The 20325-nt window shown below is 29.4% G+C and overlaps 2 protein-coding genes across 2 annotated transcripts in view; one reads left to right on the top strand and one right to left on the bottom strand.

Moving 5' to 3' along the window:
* Positions 1 to 2280: 2280 nt before the first annotated feature.
* HELRODRAFT_163732 (hypothetical protein) lies at positions 2281 to 3335 on the bottom strand (the record flags this gene model as incomplete). Its single annotated transcript, XM_009027521.1, has 2 exons — positions 2281 to 3159; positions 3261 to 3335. 2 exons carry the CDS (start codon positions 3333 to 3335, stop codon positions 2281 to 2283), a joined length of 954 nt encoding a protein of 317 aa, XP_009025769.1.
* Positions 3336 to 4095: 760 nt separating this feature from the next.
* The window catches only part of HELRODRAFT_68124 (hypothetical protein), a gene marked incomplete at both ends in the record, with an annotated part of 30200 nt that continues 13970 nt past the window's right edge, over positions 4096 to 20325 (top strand). The window contains 2 exons of the mRNA XM_009026941.1: positions 4096 to 4215; positions 4803 to 4900. Coding sequence (XP_009025189.1) covers positions 4096 to 4215; positions 4803 to 4900 — 218 coding nt within the window. The remainder of the gene's footprint in view (positions 4216 to 4802; positions 4901 to 20325) is intronic.

The raw sequence follows: 20325 nt of genomic DNA, 5'->3' as shown, positions 1-20325 counted from the left end.
AAAAATTTTACAGAATATACTCTTTTAATTAATATATTATTTAGTACTATGATAGGATAATAAATGGCTGTACGAATTTTAGGACCAAAAAAAATAAATAAAGTTTTGTCCAGGTTAATTCTTAAGTTATTAGAAACAACCCAATCATAGACATGAATTAATTCATTATTAATAGTAGAAACCAATAAATCAAGATTAGAATGCGAAAAAAGTAAAGTAGTATCGTCGGCAAAAAGTACAAATTTTAAAACACTAGAAGAGTTAATAAAGTCATTAATAAAAATATTAAATAATAGAGGACCCAAAATAGAACCTTGCGGAACACCTGATACAATAGATGACAGTTGAGACACAGAATTATTAATAGAGACATATTGATAACGTTCATGCAGATAAGAATAAAACCATTTATAAGCTATTCCTCTTATACCGTATCTAGATAATTTATTTAGTAAAATTTTATGATCCAATGAGTCAAAAGCCTTACAGAGATCAATAAAAACGCCAATAGAGAATTTTTTAGACTCAAGAGCAAGAGAAACATAATTTATTACGTCAGCAATAGCAAATTGTGTAGATTGTTTAGGACGAAAACCATACTGATTAGAGCAGAAAATGTTATTAGAATTTTAAAAATTAGAAAGTCTATTATGAACAATTTTTTCAATAAGTTTGGCTAAACTAGAAATAATAGATATAGGTCGGTAATTATTAATAATATGCCTATTACCAGATTTAAACAAGGGTATAACCCTAGAAATCTTTAAACATTTAGGGAAATAACCATTATTAAAAGACAAATTTATTAAATGTTGTAAAGGAATAATAATATTATTAAAAGTTTTTTTTTAGTAAAAAGTTTGAAAAACAATCATCACCCGAACTATAAGAATTTTTAAAATTATTAATAGAATCAATGATTTCAAGGAAGGAACAATCAAATAAAACAAAAGTGTTTGAAACATGAACATCCAAATACTTACGATAACCATGACTAACATTTTCACTCCTAATGAATGACTACAATTAACAAAATTAGAAAAATAGTTGTTAAAATGGTTACATAAGCTCAAGTCATCTTTTATTAACCCGTTATCCACAGTAATATTATAAGATTGAATTTTTTTCATACCCATACATGACCTCAATAAATTCCAGGTACCTTTAGCATTATGCCTATTTTTGTAATTTTTATATAACAATTGGTCAGACAAAGAACTACAGAGGAAATAACCAAACCCTTGGTAATCCAGGGTTTTTTCTTGCGAGTTCGTTTATGAGTTGCTAAACAAAATTTAATAACAGCTTGTTTAAAAATATTAGAAAACAATTCAAAAGCTGTATCAGTGTCTGAACAACTTAAAACAACATTCCAATCAAAAGTCTTTAGGTAATGGTTTAATTTTGCAATGTTGTAACACTTATAATTAAAAGATTTTGTATAAGAATTAGAGGGATTATTTTCAAACGACAGGACAAAAGATGTAAATACAGGAAAATGATCAGACAAAGAAGAGTAAATTACACCTGATTTATGAGAACTCAAATTATTCGTAAAAATATTGTCGATTAATGATGAATTAGCAATAGGACACGAGTAGGAACAGAAATTAAGGGAATAAAATTAAAGGCGTGAAATAAATTAACAAATTGAGTAGAAGTATTTCTATAGTCACATTTTAATAAGTCAATGTTAAAGTCACCAATAAAATATATAAATTTAAATGAATCAGATTTAATTTTTGATAATAAAGTACATAAATCATTTATAAATAACATAGGATCAGAGTTAGGAGGACGATACATAACATATATCAAGCAATTTAAATCACCATTAATAAATACTTCAACTGCTAGTAATTCAAAAGTTGGCGATAAATATAAGTCCTCACGGATAACATATTTAAGGCAATTAATAACGAACAAACCAACACCACCACCAATACCATCTACACGATTCTTGAAAGCAAAGTCAAAGCCAGGCAAGTTAATTAAATTAGCATTGTCATTATGCAACCATGTTTCAGTTATAGCTATTAAATGAAATTTATTATTACAACATTCAATAAAAGTGCCTATTTCAGTCATTTTATTAATTAAACTCCTACTATTAATATGAATAATCGAAAATACACCTGCGTCAATAAATGGTTCAACCTCCTCTGGCGACAGAAGAGGACAGTCCCCGTTAACATTATTTAGCAAGTTATCATCTGGATCAATATCACTAAGGAAAGAGAGTTACCATGAATATTGGATTCGTGGTTAAGATGTTCGGAATCATGGTTGTGATCCATGATTGAAGATCTTATTGTTCGAGTAATCATAATCCCACTCATGTAAGGAGCTATACTTAGGCCAAATTTCTGGATTAAGTAATTTTTGGCATTCGTCCTTAGGCAGAATTATTTTAAATGCTGTTGACTGTTGTTGTGTATTTTTATCGACTTCAGTTGCATCGTCAGTTTTGCGTTTGCGAAAAACTGGAAAGCAGTGTATGAATAAAATATTATTGCTTTTCAGATGATTCTCGATAACCTCTTTTTTGCAAGATTCGACATTTCTTAAGTAATACGTAGCTCTTTTTTCAATTGTCTTAGAGGACTTTAAAGGACAGTTGTTGCCAGCACCAAAGGTTTTTATCGACGAGCGTTTCATAGCAGGTTCGTTATTACTAGGTTGACCTGGCTGAGAAGAAGATAAGTTATTTTTTCTTTTTTTTGATTTTACTAATTGAAAACCATCGTCAGCATCCGTAGATAAAGTTTTTTGAGAATCATTATCAATTAAATTTTTTTGAATAACTTTATCAGTATCAATTAATTTTTCTTGCATAACTTTATCAGACCAAAGATTTGAAGTATTATTTTTTATGTCGCGCGCATTTAACGTTATTGGAACGACATGCTGAGAGTGCACAGTAGAATTGTTCAACTTTAGGTTATTTGCTATTTGTGCAATCTCCGTTATACGTTTATTTAAATTAGTTTCCAATGATTTAAATTTTAATTCAAATAAATTCAGAAAATGTTCTAATATTGGTTCCGGGATTTTCGAAAAATCTGCAGCGACATAAGTTGGTAAATCCACTTTCTTGTCCGTGCAAAATTTAACAATATCAATAATGTCTAACAACTTGTCATATTTATTGTTAGCTCTCTGTGTAAGTTTAAAACAAGAATTATCCGTTTTAGAGTTTTCCAGATCATTCAGAAGAACTTTTTTACCAGTATTAAATTCGTCTAAATTATAAAAGAAACATTTTCCAACGAGCTTAAATTATTGTACAAATAAAACGAAAGTTCATTAATTTGAACCGCACGTGTCGACGCCATGACAGTATATATATATATAAATATATATTTATTTATTTAATTATTTATATTTAATTTTATATATACATATATAAATCTGCGATATTGGAAATGGGAATTAAGTTGTTTTATTTCGTTTTCAAGCCATTTTCATTAAATTCTTCTTTTTTATTTGATTAGCTCAATTAAGCAAGTTTGACATTTTAGCATGATATATTATTTGAATACCAAATTAAATTCTATTTAGTGATGATAAATGTTGAAGAATTAAATATTTAGTATTGAAAATGTATGAAGAATGGAATGTTTGTCAGCATTTCATTAAATGTTCAACAGTTTCATTCCTAGGCAGCACTCAAACATTAAATGAAGTGACGATATCCTTTATCAGCGTTATACCATGTTGTTTGATCTTTTAATTGATATTCTATATATAGACTGAAATAATCTTAAACATTTTTTTAATCTCCTGATAAACATTGCTTGACATAATCTGGAGAGCCAGTATAATGTTATTTATCATACAGTACGTGTTTTCATATGCTTTCTGAGGACCGGTAATTCTAAAAAGTGAGAACAGAAATTTGAGTTAATACCATACGTAAGGATGTATAAATACAAAGGCCATATATAATACATACATGCATTTATATATTATTTAATTTAACTATCAATTTCTTTGTTGTTACTCCTATAAGACTTGTATTTTTGTATCTCTTTGAGACCCTGTACTGTTAAATTAACGCCAATATAATAATTAATTTTTGTAATTGCAAAACAGACGATAGTTGGTTCGATGAGCACAATTGATCCTCCAGTAGCACTGGCCGACCCCTCCAACCAGCCATCTGTTGATTACATCCTACAAGTTGCAAGCAAGCAGGACTTCAACTTTACACCAGTTGGCCCATTTCTTCCCATGTTTTTTTATTATATATTTTTTTTAATATTTAATTATGTGTTGTACTTGTATGATCAACATTGTTCATTATCACGATTGTTGTTGCTGTTGTATTAATGCTGGTTTTATTACTGCATAATAATTATTTCATTTATGAGTTTCATGACATATATCTGAACTGAAATTAAGTTGAGTGCAAGACAGGGTATTAACTTCTAGATGACTCATATCATGTTGACTCATACCTTGTTGTCTTGTTTGATCATACTCATTTGCTTGCGGGACTCCGTCACATGCCACTAACTCAAAATGTGTACTACTTCTGCGTTTTATTAAGATATCCTCACATGTTTTTGACTGCCTCTCATTGGTCTTTAAACATTGAAAATGTGTACTGGATCCATTTGTTTGTCATTTTAAATTCAATTACAAAAGTTTGTAATTTAGACCTTTAGAAAGGGTTAATTGTTTTGAGCACATATTGTAGAAGTTAGTGTTGATTCAAACTGCTTACTCTGTCTCATTTAATTCTATTCAAATGTAACTCGCACTTTTTAAACTTGAAAATGTTGCCGACGACAACACAGGAGTTCTATATGCACACTGAAACATTATGGAAGGACAAGGGGGTGAGGGCATGCTTCGAGAGGTCCAACGAGTACCAACTGATTGATTGTGCCAAATAGTTAGTCTCCTCCTTCTTCTTTATTTAATCTGTCATGACGATTTTGATGATGATGGTCATGATCATGATATCGATGTTCATGATCATGATAGCGATGATGGTGATGGCGATGATGACGATTATAAGGGTGATAAAGTCAATGGCAATGATGATCATCATGATAATTTGATAGTAGTGATGTGGTTGATAATTCTATTTTGATGATTATTATTAAAGTGGTAATGTTGGTGGTTTCATTTAATGATAGCGAGGAATGAATAGATGAAATGAAAGTGTTAATTAACTCACTCTTGGTGATCTGCTTAAGCTATGGTTAATTTTTAACATTGATTGTGCCTAATTTGTGGTATTGGTTTTTTTCTTTCGACTCATTAAAGAAATTAATTAATGCACTGCATGTAAAACGTGATAATTATCAAATTAACACATTTCTTATAACTTAACCTCTTATACCCTTGTTTTTGTTCTGATAGCTGTAGTTGGTAATGATGCTAGAGTAATGATGATGATGATGTGGTGATATGGTTTTCACTATGATGATAATTTCCATTATGATGTGGGGATGGTGATGATAGCAATGAACAGAGATGATGAAACAGCTGTTATATAAGCAGCCAGATGTTCAAGTATTTGTACAAGTTATTTTTTCATGCTTTGCATTGTATTGTACCATTGATAAATATGTAAATAAATCACTAAATTTTTCTTCATCATATCTTAAGATATCGTTCCGGTATGTCGGTTTCGGAATGTATGTATGTATGTATATATATAATTATATATATATATATATATATATATATATATATATCTGTGTGTGTTTGTGTGTGTGTGTGTTTGTTTGTTTTGCGTGTGTGTGTTTCTGTGTGTGCAAGCAAGCGCCGGTATGTGTGCGTGCGTGTGTGTGTGTGTGTGTGTGTGTGTGTGTGTGTGTGTGTGTGTGTGTGTGTGTGTGTGTGTGTGTGTGTGTGTTTTCATGACAATATATCATTGTGTTTAAGATGGAGATTGTAAGGGTGCTTTCGATGATTATTATTTGATTATTACATTTATATGATTACAGTTGAGTTTAAGAGGACGATTTTAAAAAAATTAAATTATATTACAATTATATTACAACTGTGACGAAGTTTTGTTATGTAAATGAAATGCCTCCTGATGAATATCATACACTTCTATGTAAATTTTTCATTTTGGAGTATAGGTGAGGGTGTGGGTTTTACCGACAGTTTACGTCATTATGTGATGTTACTTCACCATCATCATCTTCATCACCAACATCAACTTAATCATTTTTATTATACCCCGTCAGTCTGTTTATTGACTTTTCTAATTTTAGAGTCCTTATCTACTTATGTAATTGAGACAGATTTTTATGTGTGCTTCGTTGTTATGAGTTACTGCTTTTTTGTTATGTCATAAAAAATAAATTTTTATTAATTATTATTTATTTTGTTAAATTTCATGTTTAATATTTATAAAATGTTTATACTGATTTTTGAACTTTAAAAATTTACATATTATTGCAATATTTTTATCTTAAATTTATATTTATAGATTTATCTATATACACATATCCGTATTCATAAATCATTTTCATCTGTTTTTTAAGCACAAGTCATCGAATGAAGTTTTCACCCAGACTGAACCTCGAGGTTTTCGTGAACCTTTCCATTTTACTCTTTAAAGAATCTTTCATGCTTTTAGGCACATCGTTCAAAAACGTTTACCTCTGGATAAGACTAGGTTTTTATCTATTTTATAATAGGAAAAATCTAATATTTTCTACACTTCTTCATATATCTGTCATGAACTTTTTTCTATGTCTAAATTATCTCCATCAAATACTCATGCCAAATAATCCGTTCACAATCTGTCGTTTATCTTTACAAATAATTCATTTTTCTTAGCTTATATCTCTAGTTTTATATGTTTTCTGTAGAAGTTTTCAGAATTTCTCATCTATAGTTTCTAATGGGATGCAGAAAAACATTAGGGTACTTGTTCTTCAACAGGAAATTGCCTTTGATAAAATTGAGGTGTGTCGAATTTAGACCTGTGATTAGTATTATGACATCGGAGTATTTCTTTTGTCAATGAATTGAAGAGATACAGTAAGGTCTGGGTTATAACTTTAGTTAATGTTCAATAATAATCATGATGAAGAGTAAGTGTTAAATAGTATTATGCGTGAGTTTGAATAAATTTTAGTCAAATATAGGTATTCAAATTATTAATTATATTATTTTCCATATTTCGTCAAAATCGATATTTTATGCAAAGCTAAAATTTAAATTTTTTTTTTTTATTCATACACACACACTCACGCACACACACACCCAAAATCTTTGAAATGTTCAGTAGCAAAAAAATATTTTACGTTAGCTGTGACAAGATTTGTTTGACAGACTGACATAATTAATAATTTGAGATTTGTTGAACGTTGAGACTATCCTGCTTTCCAGAAGGTCGTAAATTAGGTTCTTCTAATGACTCCCAGCCATCATCATTGTTTCCATCAGGTATTCATGCCAAAAACTCATACGCAGTTACCGCTTACTTAAAAATAGATAAAATTTTGTAATTTGACTGGAAAAAAGATAATGAAAACTATATTGATGAAGACGATGATTATGAGGATGTTTACGATGATGAAGATGATGGTGATAAGAATTATGTGGATATTCCAATCAAAATTCAAGGTTAACCGGGAGAAATTTTCTACATTATGTTGATTTTTTTCAATCAGTTGGCATGGCAACGCGCACACACACACACAGCTCGTAAAGTGAGAGTATTATTAGCACAACCATGATTGCGGTGAGTGTGATGATTAAATTTTTACGATGAAATTTAAAATTAGTTAATGTATGCATGCATCATCACTCAAGGATTCACGTACTCCAACCCACACACTTGAAAACACAAACCCCCAGTGTTTGTAATAAATATGCTTATATACATAAAATAAAGGTAATGATGTATATGTGATATTTATCAAATGTCAAGTCTTAAATGTAAAATGTTTCTAGGATAAGTTGAAAATTTTAACTGATATTTATTTATTTGTTTATTTCATTATTTTCTAAAAAAAATCTAAATCTGACAGACGCAGAAACTGTTACAGCATGCAAGGCAATAGTATGAAATGATAACGAAAAAAAATAAATAACGGAGAAAAAAATGTTTAAGCATGAGAAGTATTGAAAATAAAATAAAGTAATGGTTTAAAAGGTCAAATAAATAAATTAATTTATTAACGGAGTAGTTAATGACTTAGTGAGTTAGTTAAGTAATCGTCGTTAAAAAGTAAACTAAACTGAGTAAATGTTAAAGTTTTATTGAGTTCTAATATATTTTAGGTGTCTTGCTTGTGATGAAGGTCTTATCCTGGTATGTTGATTGAGTGGCGACTTGATAGTAATGCTTGCGTTGACGAAGGTTGTGTTGTAGTTTTGATTGGCAGTAGTAGAGGATGGATGACGTGGTTGTTGTTTCTTTCTACTTTCTACTTTTTTGAACAGCCTTATGTATTTGCATATATATTACTTTATATATTGTACATGTACACTGTGAAATGTAACGACAAAGATATGTATATATATATGTGTGTGTGTGTGTGTGTATATGTGTGTGTGTGTTTTTAATGCAATCTCGTGTATATTTGTTTATTTTTTTATAGAAAAAATTAAATTATTTGCATTTATTTCACTGCTGCCTGCATCATACCCTTTCACGTTCGCTCACTCACTCACTCACTCACTCACTCACTCACTCACTCACTCACTCACTCACATTCAGTTAAGTTAATATCTACAAGAGGCAAACACTGCACATACATACATACATTACACTGCACATACATACATACATACATACATACATACATACATACATACATACATACATACATACATACATACATACATACATACATACATACATACATACATACATATACGTAAACAACACATTCTTTCATGTTTGCTCACTTTTGTCATTTCATTGATATAAAATTATAATATTTATTCATTGGCTGACCTGTACAGACGCAATAGCGACATGTTACGCTTTCTTTCAAATGTAATTTCTCTTCCTTTCTTTCAAATGTAATTTCTCTTCCTTATTTATAGTAAACTTTTTGTTATAAATTTGTATTATAAAATATGTACTATTATTGTATATAGACACGTTAAAATAGGCATGCAAAATAGTAGTACATAGATTAAAATTATATTCATAAATGGTTTCTTTGAGAAATCTTTGAATAGAACTTAACATTACATAGGTTGTTAGAAGTTATTAAAGTTTAATATGCTCCAAAGATCCGCCTTTTTGCTTTTATTTTCGGAAGAGCTTTTAGCATTTGATTGTTTTTTGGTGTATTCACAAATCTTGAAATCATCCCAGTCTTATTCCTTATTAGCTCTGTGTTACTTCTTTCATCGTAATTTGTACAGCTCTGCTTGTAACCACACATAGCTCTCCTTTACCTATATAGTGCAATGCAGATATAACAACCCATATTGGACAAGACTATCTTTGGATGATGGCGGACGTAAATTCCGACATTTCGGAATCAAAAATAATTATTAATGAATTAATGTTTTTTTTGTTAAATAACTTTGAGTTTCTGGACTCTAATGAATTTATTGGGAAATGTATTGAACATTACGCTCCTAGCTACATTTCGGAAAGTAAAGAATTGTTTTTGAAAGATGTCCTGAAGTTTTGTCCTAACTTTACTAACTCTAGTTCTAGTAGTACTAATACTAACACTACAGCTAAAAAAACCAAAAAAGTATCCAGCTCCTCGAAGCTAAACTTTTCAAATGATTTTATGGAAATAACTTCAACTATAAAAATGTTAAAAGAGAATAACCTGCTCCCAAAGTTACCAAAGTATGTAGCTGCCTGTTTGAATTTTCCAATTTTGTCTTGTTCAAAAACCCCTGCTGACAGTGATATAAATGAAAATGAGGTTCATCAAGTTCAACATAACTATGTTACTAAGGATGAATTTTCTACAGTTATCAGCACACTTAACACAGTGGTTAGCAAAATTAATCTCATATCTGACAAACTCAATTATAGAAAAAAATGGGGTGACGAATAATACACTGGAATTTCCTAACATTACTTTATCTGATGACTTCCCTAAATTGCCATCAATTCATAGCTCAGTTGATGTTGTTGGTGAGCTTGGCCAACCGTTGCCCAAATTGTCAAAACCTTGGATAAATGATAAAGATGGGTTTTCTTTAGTTACAAAGCCCCAGATAAAAATTCTTTCTTCTAGAGATACGAGGTCAATGTCAATCAAAGGAAAGCTATCTGTTAACTCTAGCCTGATTAAAGGTAATAAAAAAATTATTAATAAATCTGTTTTCCATGTTGGGAATTTGTCTAGATGTACTAAACAAATGTTATTAGATTATTTGTTTCAACATAATATTTGCCCCTTGGGATGTTTCCCGTTATATCGTAAGTCTGTCGGTATACCAAATCAACCTCGTCCTGATGAAAATTCGGAATCCTTCAAAGTTTTAATTGACGCAAAAGATGATGAAAAATTTTACTCACCAGACATCTGGCCTGAAGATTGTTTGGAGACGAGATGGGTCTTTTACAACAATGATGTCGTCAAGATGGGTCCTCGCCAGCTGTGATGGCGTCGGACAGTGTTACTGGCAATTATGGTCGGCTCAATTATATTGATCCTGTCAATAACTTGTTAAATAATTTTTATTCTTCTTTTTCTTTCCTTTTACCTGAAAATGTTGATTCATTTCTTAATATTAATTCTTTTTCAATTTTTCGTGTTAATATACGTAGTATTTTTAATAAAATAACTGAATTATCTGTTTTACTTGAATCTTGTGGTAATAGATTTGATTTGGTGGCAGTAAGTGAAACTTGGTTGAGTGATGAGTTGAATGATCTAGTTAATTTGAATGATTTTAATTTTGTTTGTAAAAATAGAAATGACAAAATTGGTGGTGGTGTTGGTCTGTTTATAAGGAACTAACTGTCTTAGATATGTTATTCTTGATGACCTTTTGTTTCTATCTCCAACTTTTGAATTATTAATTGTTGAGGTTCTATTAAATAATAACAGCAATTTTCTAATTATTGTTATTTATCGTCCTCCTTGTACAGATGTTTCTATATTTTTGAATGGCTTAAACTCTATATTCTTGAATATTAATCCTCATTTATTTAAATGTATTTATATACTCGGTGACTTTAATATTAATTTATTTAATGATGATTATAAATTTACTTCAACTTTATTTATTAATTTAATGTCTTCTTTTGGTTTTAATTATTTAATTAAGTCTCCAACACGTGTTACCACTACTAGTTCAACCTTGATTGACAATATTTTCACTAATAGTATTTCTCTCCACAAATCTGGTGTCATTTGCTCATCAATATCTGATCATTTTCCAATTTTCTCCTCTTCCTATTCTATCAATTACTCTACTAAATCTTGTACTCCATTTTTTGTTTATAAATATTCTAACTTTTTAAAATTAAATATTTTTTTTGAAAATTATGATTGGAGTAATATCTTAAATTGTTCTGATACAGATTTAGCTTTTGATTTATTTATTGATATAGTTAAGAATGCAATTATAAAATATTGTAGAGTTTCTTGTATTTAATCTGCTAGGAGAAAACCCTGGATTACGAAGGGTTTAATTATTTCTTCTTCTTATAAAAATAGGTTGTATAAAAAATACTTAAAAAGTGGTTTGCATTCTGACAAATTATTTTATAATAGATATAAAAATATTTTTACATCCTTATGTAAATTATCTGAAAACTTTTATTTTAACAATCAATTCACTAAATGTAGATCTAATAGTAAACTTACCTGGTCTTTACTTAAATCTTGCTTGGGTTTAAAGCATTCTACTCCTATTAATATCTCTATCAATAATGAATTTGTTAAGGATGATTGTACTCTATGTAATTATTTTAATGATCACTTTTCGTCAACTTTTATCCATATGGAAAATTCCTGCTCTTTTAATTTGAAATCTAATTATAAAAAATATCTTACTGCTAACCTTTCTAATTCTTTTGCTCTATTTGAATGTTACCCCTTTGAAATAGTTGATATTGTTAAAAATTTTAAAAATTCTTATAGTTACGGGGATGATTGTATTTCAAATTTTTTATTAAAAAAGATTGTTTATAGTATTTTAATACCACTACATTATTTAATTAATTTATCTTTAAAAAATGGTCATTTTCCTAAATGTCTGAAAATTTCTAAGGTACTGCCACTATACAAATCAGGTGATCGCCATTCTATTAGTAACTATCGTTCCATTTCTGTTATTTCTACCTTGTCTAAATTAATTGAAAAGATTATTCTTAATCGACTTAATAGTTTCTTTCATTGTCATAATATTATTAGTTCTAACCAGTATGGTTTTCGCAATAAATTATCAACCGAATTTGCAATTGTTGATGTTATTAATTTTGTTTCACTTGCACTCGAATCAAAAAGGTATCCTTTAGGTATCTTTATTGATTTGTGTAAAGCTTTTGATTCTCTTGATCATGGTATATTAATGTATAAGCTGTATTCGTATGGTGTCCGGGGATTGAGTTATGATTGGTTTCATTCATATTTAATTGATCGTTTCCAGTATGTCTGTATTAATGGTTCTAAATCTTTACTGTCTCCTATTAAATTGGGGGTTCCCCAAGGTTCTATCTTGGGACCATTACTTTTTAATGTTTATATTAATGATTTTATTAATTCTTCCAATTTATCAAAATTTGTTCTGTTTTCTGATGATACAACCTTACTTTATTCCCATTCTGATTTTAATGAACTTGTCGCTGTTATTAATGATGAATTAAAATTTGTTTATGACTGGGTTGTTTCTAATAATTTACGTATTAATTTAGACAAAACATGTTTTATTTTATTCGGACCTAAGATCAGGACCGATATTGTATCATCGATTATATATTTAAACAATTCTATGATTAAAAGAGTTGATTCTACCAAGTTTTTAGGTATTGTTATTTTTTCTAACTTGTGTTGGTTATCTCATATCAAATATATATCTGGTAAATTATCCAAAAATTTGGGTCTTATTTATAGGTTAACGTTTAAATTTTCTAAATTTATTGTATCAACCCTTTATAACTCCTTAATTTTACCATATTTTACTTATTGTATTTCCGTTTGGGGTTGTGCTTCTAAATCTAGTCTTCATGTTCTAACTATAGCCCAAAATTTTTTTATTCGTATATTGTTTAAATTGAATCGCTTTGATCATGTTAGTGCAGATAATTATAAAATAGCTAACATTCTAAATATAAAACAGTTACATATTTTGCATTTATTACTTCTATTTTTTAAAATATTTAAATTAAATTATTGTCAATCTCTTTATGATCAATTGTATAAGAATACTAGACAAATTTCGTTACGTTTTATTCCAGATTTTTATTTTCCCAAATGTAGGTCTAACTTCTTTCTTAATTCTGCCTTGTCTTGTTCTATGCGTCTTTGGAATGTGCTGCCTGTTGATGCAAGGGACTGTTCTTCTCTAGGTCTTTTTCGCTCATCAGTTAATCAGCTAATCTTACTTAACCATTTCACACTAACTTGATTTAAATTGTGTATTTATGCATAGTTGTTTATCCTTTGTTATTATGCATACTGTTTTTTGTTATTTTTATTTTTTTTTTATCTTTTCAGTTTTATATTCCATTCCAGAGTTGATTGTTGATTTAAGTTAACTTGTTTATTCCTGTTTGTTTTTATTTCTGTTTTAATTGTGAGTTAATTCCTGTTTATTTTAACTTGTTTAATTTTGTTTATTTTTAGGGTGACCTCACAAGCATTTGCTTCTGGTCTCCTAGCGTGTGTGTTACACTTTGCTGAATAAACGCAGATTTGATTTGATTTGATTTGATTGGACACTTACAACAATGCTCCAGTGAAGTGATTTGAAGTAGTTTTAATAACTTCGATTTGTTGCAGTAGTGGACTGCTTACCAGATGGCCCTTGCCCTTTTTATGCTAGGTATTAAGAGATCGTTAAAATATTAGAACACGACCAATTATCCAGACCAGGCGTGGGCAACTTTTTGCTGTGAGGGCCGCATTGAAAAATATTTTTTTTGGGGGGGCGCATATATATATATATATATATATATATATATATATATATATATATATATATATATATATATATATATATATATTCGAACGTTGTTCGGGGGATCTTCTAAAATGTTGAAATGTATAATATGTTGACTTTTTTTTTGCTTGTAATGTCATTTTTAATTTTTTCGTCAAATTACGTACAAGGCTGATCCAGACTATGCTCCATTATCAACTTACCTATCCATCAAGCTAGACGCGTATAAAATATTAAATATTTAAACCAAGATAGCGTATGTTGCTCACGTAACTATGTTGAAATATTGTATCAATAGACTGCTGTTCAAAAGTTCTTCACCAACTATACAATTAATTCACTGTAGCAATAATGACGGCAAACAACAAACAATCTGCTACTGAATGCTTATTCATATTGGCTCATAAGCATACTTGTGTGCAAGTGCATATAAGCTTCAATAGGCAAAAAATACTAAATATACAGGATATACATTATATGCCACAAATTGATTGTTCTACTTATGCATTGCTTTTACATGCCATGAATGTACATATAAGAAATGAATTTTTGTTTTTTATTCGTATTCAAGAACAATCTTTCCGTTAGTGTGCATATTTCGTATTTCTTTGCTTCTAATAAGAGTTGTCATTATAGTTTCGTTAGAAAATAATGTTGTTAAGTATGAGTAAGATCATTTGTTATGTTTTAGTACGCAAATAACTGAATATTTTCAGTTCCTTTTGTGAGTGAGGATTATTTTTGTGTCTACTATTTTACTATAACTTTTTTGATTTTTTGAATAGTCTAATATAGTTTGAACGCAAGTTTAAACGATGAAAGAAATTATTCAACTTTCTGTTTGCTTCGATCTTCTTAATTTTACAAAAATTTGGTGACGTTAATTTTTTGCTTTTTTATCAATTTTCTGCTTCTTTGTTAATGCATTGAGGCTAATGTACACCAGTTTCGGTTACATACATCGCAATAAGTAGCAGCCAACTTTTCAGTATTTGGCTATCAAACTTACACTGTTAGCCCGTCGTCGTCCAGTTTTTTGACAGAATAACTGATCTAATATATTTTCATGGCAATAATTGTGATACAAAGGTACGTAGATAACAAACTGATAATGAAATCACTTGAGAATGTTGAAAGTGATTGGATGACTTCAACTGTGACTCATCAACTTCTCAGTTATTAAGTCCTACATGGAAGTTGTAAAGTTTTGCTTGTCGATTGTATGCTTACACGCTTGTGTACTTTCAAACGCAATACATTTTGATTAGACTTTCCTGCTTGTAAGTGGAATGGTACCAACATTTAAACAATTTGTTAGTGTGCATTCGCTTTCTTCATGTTTATACAATGCAAAGAGACGCGGTTTCCTAACTGGAGTTTGTACTTGTAGCTATGAGAGCTTATGTGTACAGGCATTTTCAGACTTTGTAGGATGTATTATTTATTAAGGAAACTTGATATTTGTTATCTAATCTTTTTGACTAGTATAAATTGATGCGTATTACTATTGTTTTACTAAAAAAAGGGACATGACTCATCTGGATGCAAAGATATAATCTCAATTTTTTATCATTCTCATCCTATCCTCATAAACAACATCACATTTAGTTATGGCAGTTCACCATAAACTTAGCTCTATACGTATTGTGTGCATCTATTGCAGTTCATTATCTATTTACTAATATGGCTTTGTCCAAACGATTTGGCAAATAAATGTATTTAAATATTTAATTAATTTTATTTTCATTGTAATTCACAGAAATTTTATAAAAATTATTTTAATTTAATTTAAGCGTGGAATGTCGTGAAATAAACCAAACAATGCCACATTGTGATGCTGGCTGAGGACACAGCAGAGCTACAGACAGACAGACAGACAGATGGCAAGGAATAAGAATAATAAAAAATAAATTAGTAAAATAAATAAAAATAAATAAAAAATTGATAAAAGTTTATAGTTTTGTTTTCTCTCTCAAGCGGAAATAATATTGAAATTTTAATTTTTAAAAGATGCAGTGTACATGTGCAACGTCTGCATGTACTCACTGCTATATTTGATTAAAACAAACATGGAGGATAATTTTATCGACTGTTGGCCAATAAAAAATTGCCTATAAGTATATATGTATATATATATATATATATATATGTGTGTGTATATATATACGCATTTTTATATATTTTTACATATATATATATATATATATATATATATATATATATATATATATTTGTATTTGTACAAGTTTCTGTTTGTTTCATCAAGTGCAAAATTTGTATTGGAAAAATGTTTGAAATAATAATTTTATTAAAAAAACAAATCAATTTTTGTACAAGAAATATAAGAAAATAAAAAATAACCGAAGTACATTTACACGTACATATTAATACATAAAGCAATAGCATACTATGACATGAATATATTTTTATGCAGAATGTTACAATAACAACATACGAATGTTGTAAAATGAATTCCTCTAATATTGCTATATTATTATTATTATTATTATTATTATTATTATTATTATTATTATTATTATTATTATTATTATTACTATTATTATTATACGAACATATGAGAAAACACACTGCTTTCAATACTTAGGCTTGCAACATGCGAAGAATGCCTGAATACAATTACAATTACTAGCACAGGTACACCATTTACAGATTACCCATACAAATGCTCCTAACGTTGATTTGATGAAACAGTTTGTGTGTTATGTTTGTAGTACAGTTAATCACACGGATACATACTCATAGATACCGTTCACATACGTTCTGTTACACAACGTTTATCGTTGGTTAGCTTGGACAATATATGTTGTGTATAGATCGAAGCAAACATTAATTCATGCAAACTTATTTATAGGTGCCTACATACAAACGAGCACACTTCTTAGCGCATAGGCTTATATAGTTAAGCACACATACACAGATATATATACATATATATATATATATACATACATACATATATATATATATGTATACACACACACACGTACATAACTATATATACATACATGCATGCCTGCATACATACATATATAATACATATAGAGTTGTGCTCACGATAACATGCACAATTTTGTAGGAGGAGCTTTGGAATCATGCAACTGACAACAGATCAATATTTCTATTACAGACATGTTCCACATACATAACAGTATGCATGTGTTTATGTGTGTGTGTGTGTGTGTGTGTGTGTGTGTGTGTGTGTGTGTGTGTGTGTGTGTGTGTGTGTGTGTGTGTGTAATGAAATGTGCATGCGTACTTTTTGTGTGGATCGTAGGTAAACATTTTATGTATACTACATTATGCATATTTTTTGTGTAATGCGTGCATATATGTATGTACAATATATATATGCACGCGCACACGCACACACATTTTCACATTTATACGTGTGCATATATACATATGCATTAGTCAGACCAAACTGAAGATGGAATGCATTCCTAACTGGAAGTCTTCAACATTTGGGTTTCCCTGTGTGACATTTGTCTTATCAACTCTGTTGAAATATACATATGTTTGTTGTTTGTTTGTTTGTTAGCTTGCTTGTTTGCGTGTGTTTGCAAATAAATAATTCACAAAGTGGCTACACGATGGTCAAATGCCTAATTTGTAAAGTTGGGCAATGTAAGGCCGTATGTGGACTGTGGAGTTGAAACTGCAGATTGCAGTGCTGTGTGTTGTATATGCTTAAGTGAAATGCATCTCACATTTTGAACGTTATGATGATGATGATGGCAATGATTGTGATGATGACGCTGAGAATGATGATAGCTTATATGATGCAGAAAGTATATCTTTATATCTATTTATCAGTCTATCTTTTTGACATAATCTAAAGAGACAACCAACCAAATTAAGATTATGGGTCTTTCAAATGCATGCTTAACAGAAAATTGTTATTTATATTTGTATTTTTACATTAGTAAGTTTTTATAATTATTAAAATATTTACTAACATTGCGTTCCCTCGTATGTAGTTCTCGGCTTAGATTAAACATATAACGTAATTATTTTTCTATCGTTTTTTATTTTTTTCACGTCAAAGAAATCTGTCTTGCTACAAAAGAGTTTTTTGTAATTTATGATATTCGTAATGTGGTTTTATTTTATTCAAAAATTTTGTATTTACTTCCTTTTCGGAATCCTTTTTTTTTATAACACATGAATTAAAGATTATATTCGTTATATTTTAGAATTAGGATCTTTGATAATGTTGTTGTATTTTAAAATTCATACCTTTTTTGTTTTTATTGGTTTATTTTTCTAATGATCTGTTTTCACGGAATTTTTTATTAAAATGTTAAGTTTTGTCATAACAAATAAGTCAATCATTTTTCAATTTACTGGCCAGTTATTCATTTTTTTTAGTTTATTATCTCCTATATTGATTGATCAGTTTAATTGATCATCCAGTCAATGTTCAGTTAATTGTGTCATATGCTATGCATATTGTCCATTGTCCAACACTGCTCTGCAACAACCTACGCATAATTTCATAATATACTTTTCTGTAGGTGGGGATTTTTTCGCTCTTGAACTACAATAGCACAAGACCAGGCACTCTTATCATTAAGCCATCACTCATTCATTTAAAAATTTTTATTCATCTTAATAAATCTGAATATTTGAGTCATCTTCTATTAAATTTAAAGGTTAAGGTGTAACGTGAGTTGCACTAAGTCATATTCCATGATTTCATGTGGAGAAATAAGTTAATTTTAGATAGTGATGTACCGAGAGGAAAGATCAAATATCACGAGCGCCCTGTTTTTTGCTGTTAAAATGTTAACTTAATATTCTCCAAGTGTTAATTTATTATTTTATATTTTTGTTTGCATTTGTGACTAAGTTTGAAAAATGTTATAAACCAAAAGTGATTGTTCTGCAATAAAACTTAACATCATTTATTTATTGTTTATTTACATTGACTCTAATTAAAAGAAGCAGTGATTTTATAAATTTTACAAAACAAAATTTGAAATCCTTCCTGCTAAGAAGTGTGAACTGCTTTAAATGCAACGCCGCCCTTAAATGATAATGAAATTAGGAAGTGAACATAATGGTCAGTCAATAGTGTCATCGAATTTGTATTACACTCTGTTTAATTTTCAAACGAGATATATAAATGAGTAGGAAGTTTTTAAAATTGCATACTTGCCCTTACATTATAACAATGAAAGATTTGTTGCAGTTAATAAATTCAGCTGTATGTTTGAAAATACCTATGCAACATAAATGTTTTAGAATAAACGTTCACCTCATCTTAAACACCTTAGCACAATTGAAACATTCTAGTTTCTTGATAGTTTTAAAAAAATATCACTATGGGACAATCTGCTTTCCGAATGTATCGGATTTTTTTCTACATTCCTCTAAAGTTGTGCTGCAATAGCTTTATTTTCTTCTAGCATTAACATATCCTCGTTAACTGATGAAACGTTTTTACTACTTAAATATATCCATAATAATAACACGCTCCAACAAACTACTAATAAACTGAACATATCTTAATCTCCTTCCACACCTGCACTTCAAACCTGTGGAAGTTTTGGGACCAAGAGAGCAGCTCTCATATAAGAAGATATCACCAGATAACGATTGTAACTAAAGGACTGCTGAAATTGAAACTCTACTAACAAGCACTTTTTCATTACATGTACAACGGAAATTACGAATATGATATGCAATATAAATTGGAAAATAACATTATATGTATGTATGTATATATATACACGTGTGTGTGTGTGTCGGTCTGCGTCTCTATGTGAGTGTGTTTGTGGTGTGTGTGTGTTTGTGATGCGTGTGTGTGTGTGTGTACGTGTACGTAATCATTGCCTTCCTCAATTATATATCTGACTTATCATTTTATCTATGTAATTTCTTGTTGGGTTGTGGCTGGTACTTAGGTTGGTGAATAGTGTTGATTATGCTGAAGAGTGAGTGGTGTTTGGTTGGTACTTTGTATGAAACCTGCTCATAAAAGTTTTTCGTTTATATATTTGTATTTAATATTTGTATATATCGTCATTAAATGATAGATGATACATGAATCATTCAATGGATGGATAGATATATGAATGGATGTATCGAAATAAGAATGGATAGATGTATGGATAGATGGATATTAGAATGAATGGTTAGATAAATTATTGAATAAATGAATATATATATATATATATAATTATATGAATGGATATATAAATAGATGGGTGGATAGGTGAATGAATG

The sequence above is a fragment of the Helobdella robusta genome (genome assembly GCF_000326865.2).
Source record: "Helobdella robusta unplaced genomic scaffold HELROscaffold_5, whole genome shotgun sequence".
Classification (NCBI taxonomy): domain Eukaryota; kingdom Metazoa; phylum Annelida; class Clitellata; order Rhynchobdellida; family Glossiphoniidae; genus Helobdella; species Helobdella robusta.
This window is presented reverse-complemented; position numbering and strand designations above follow the sequence as displayed.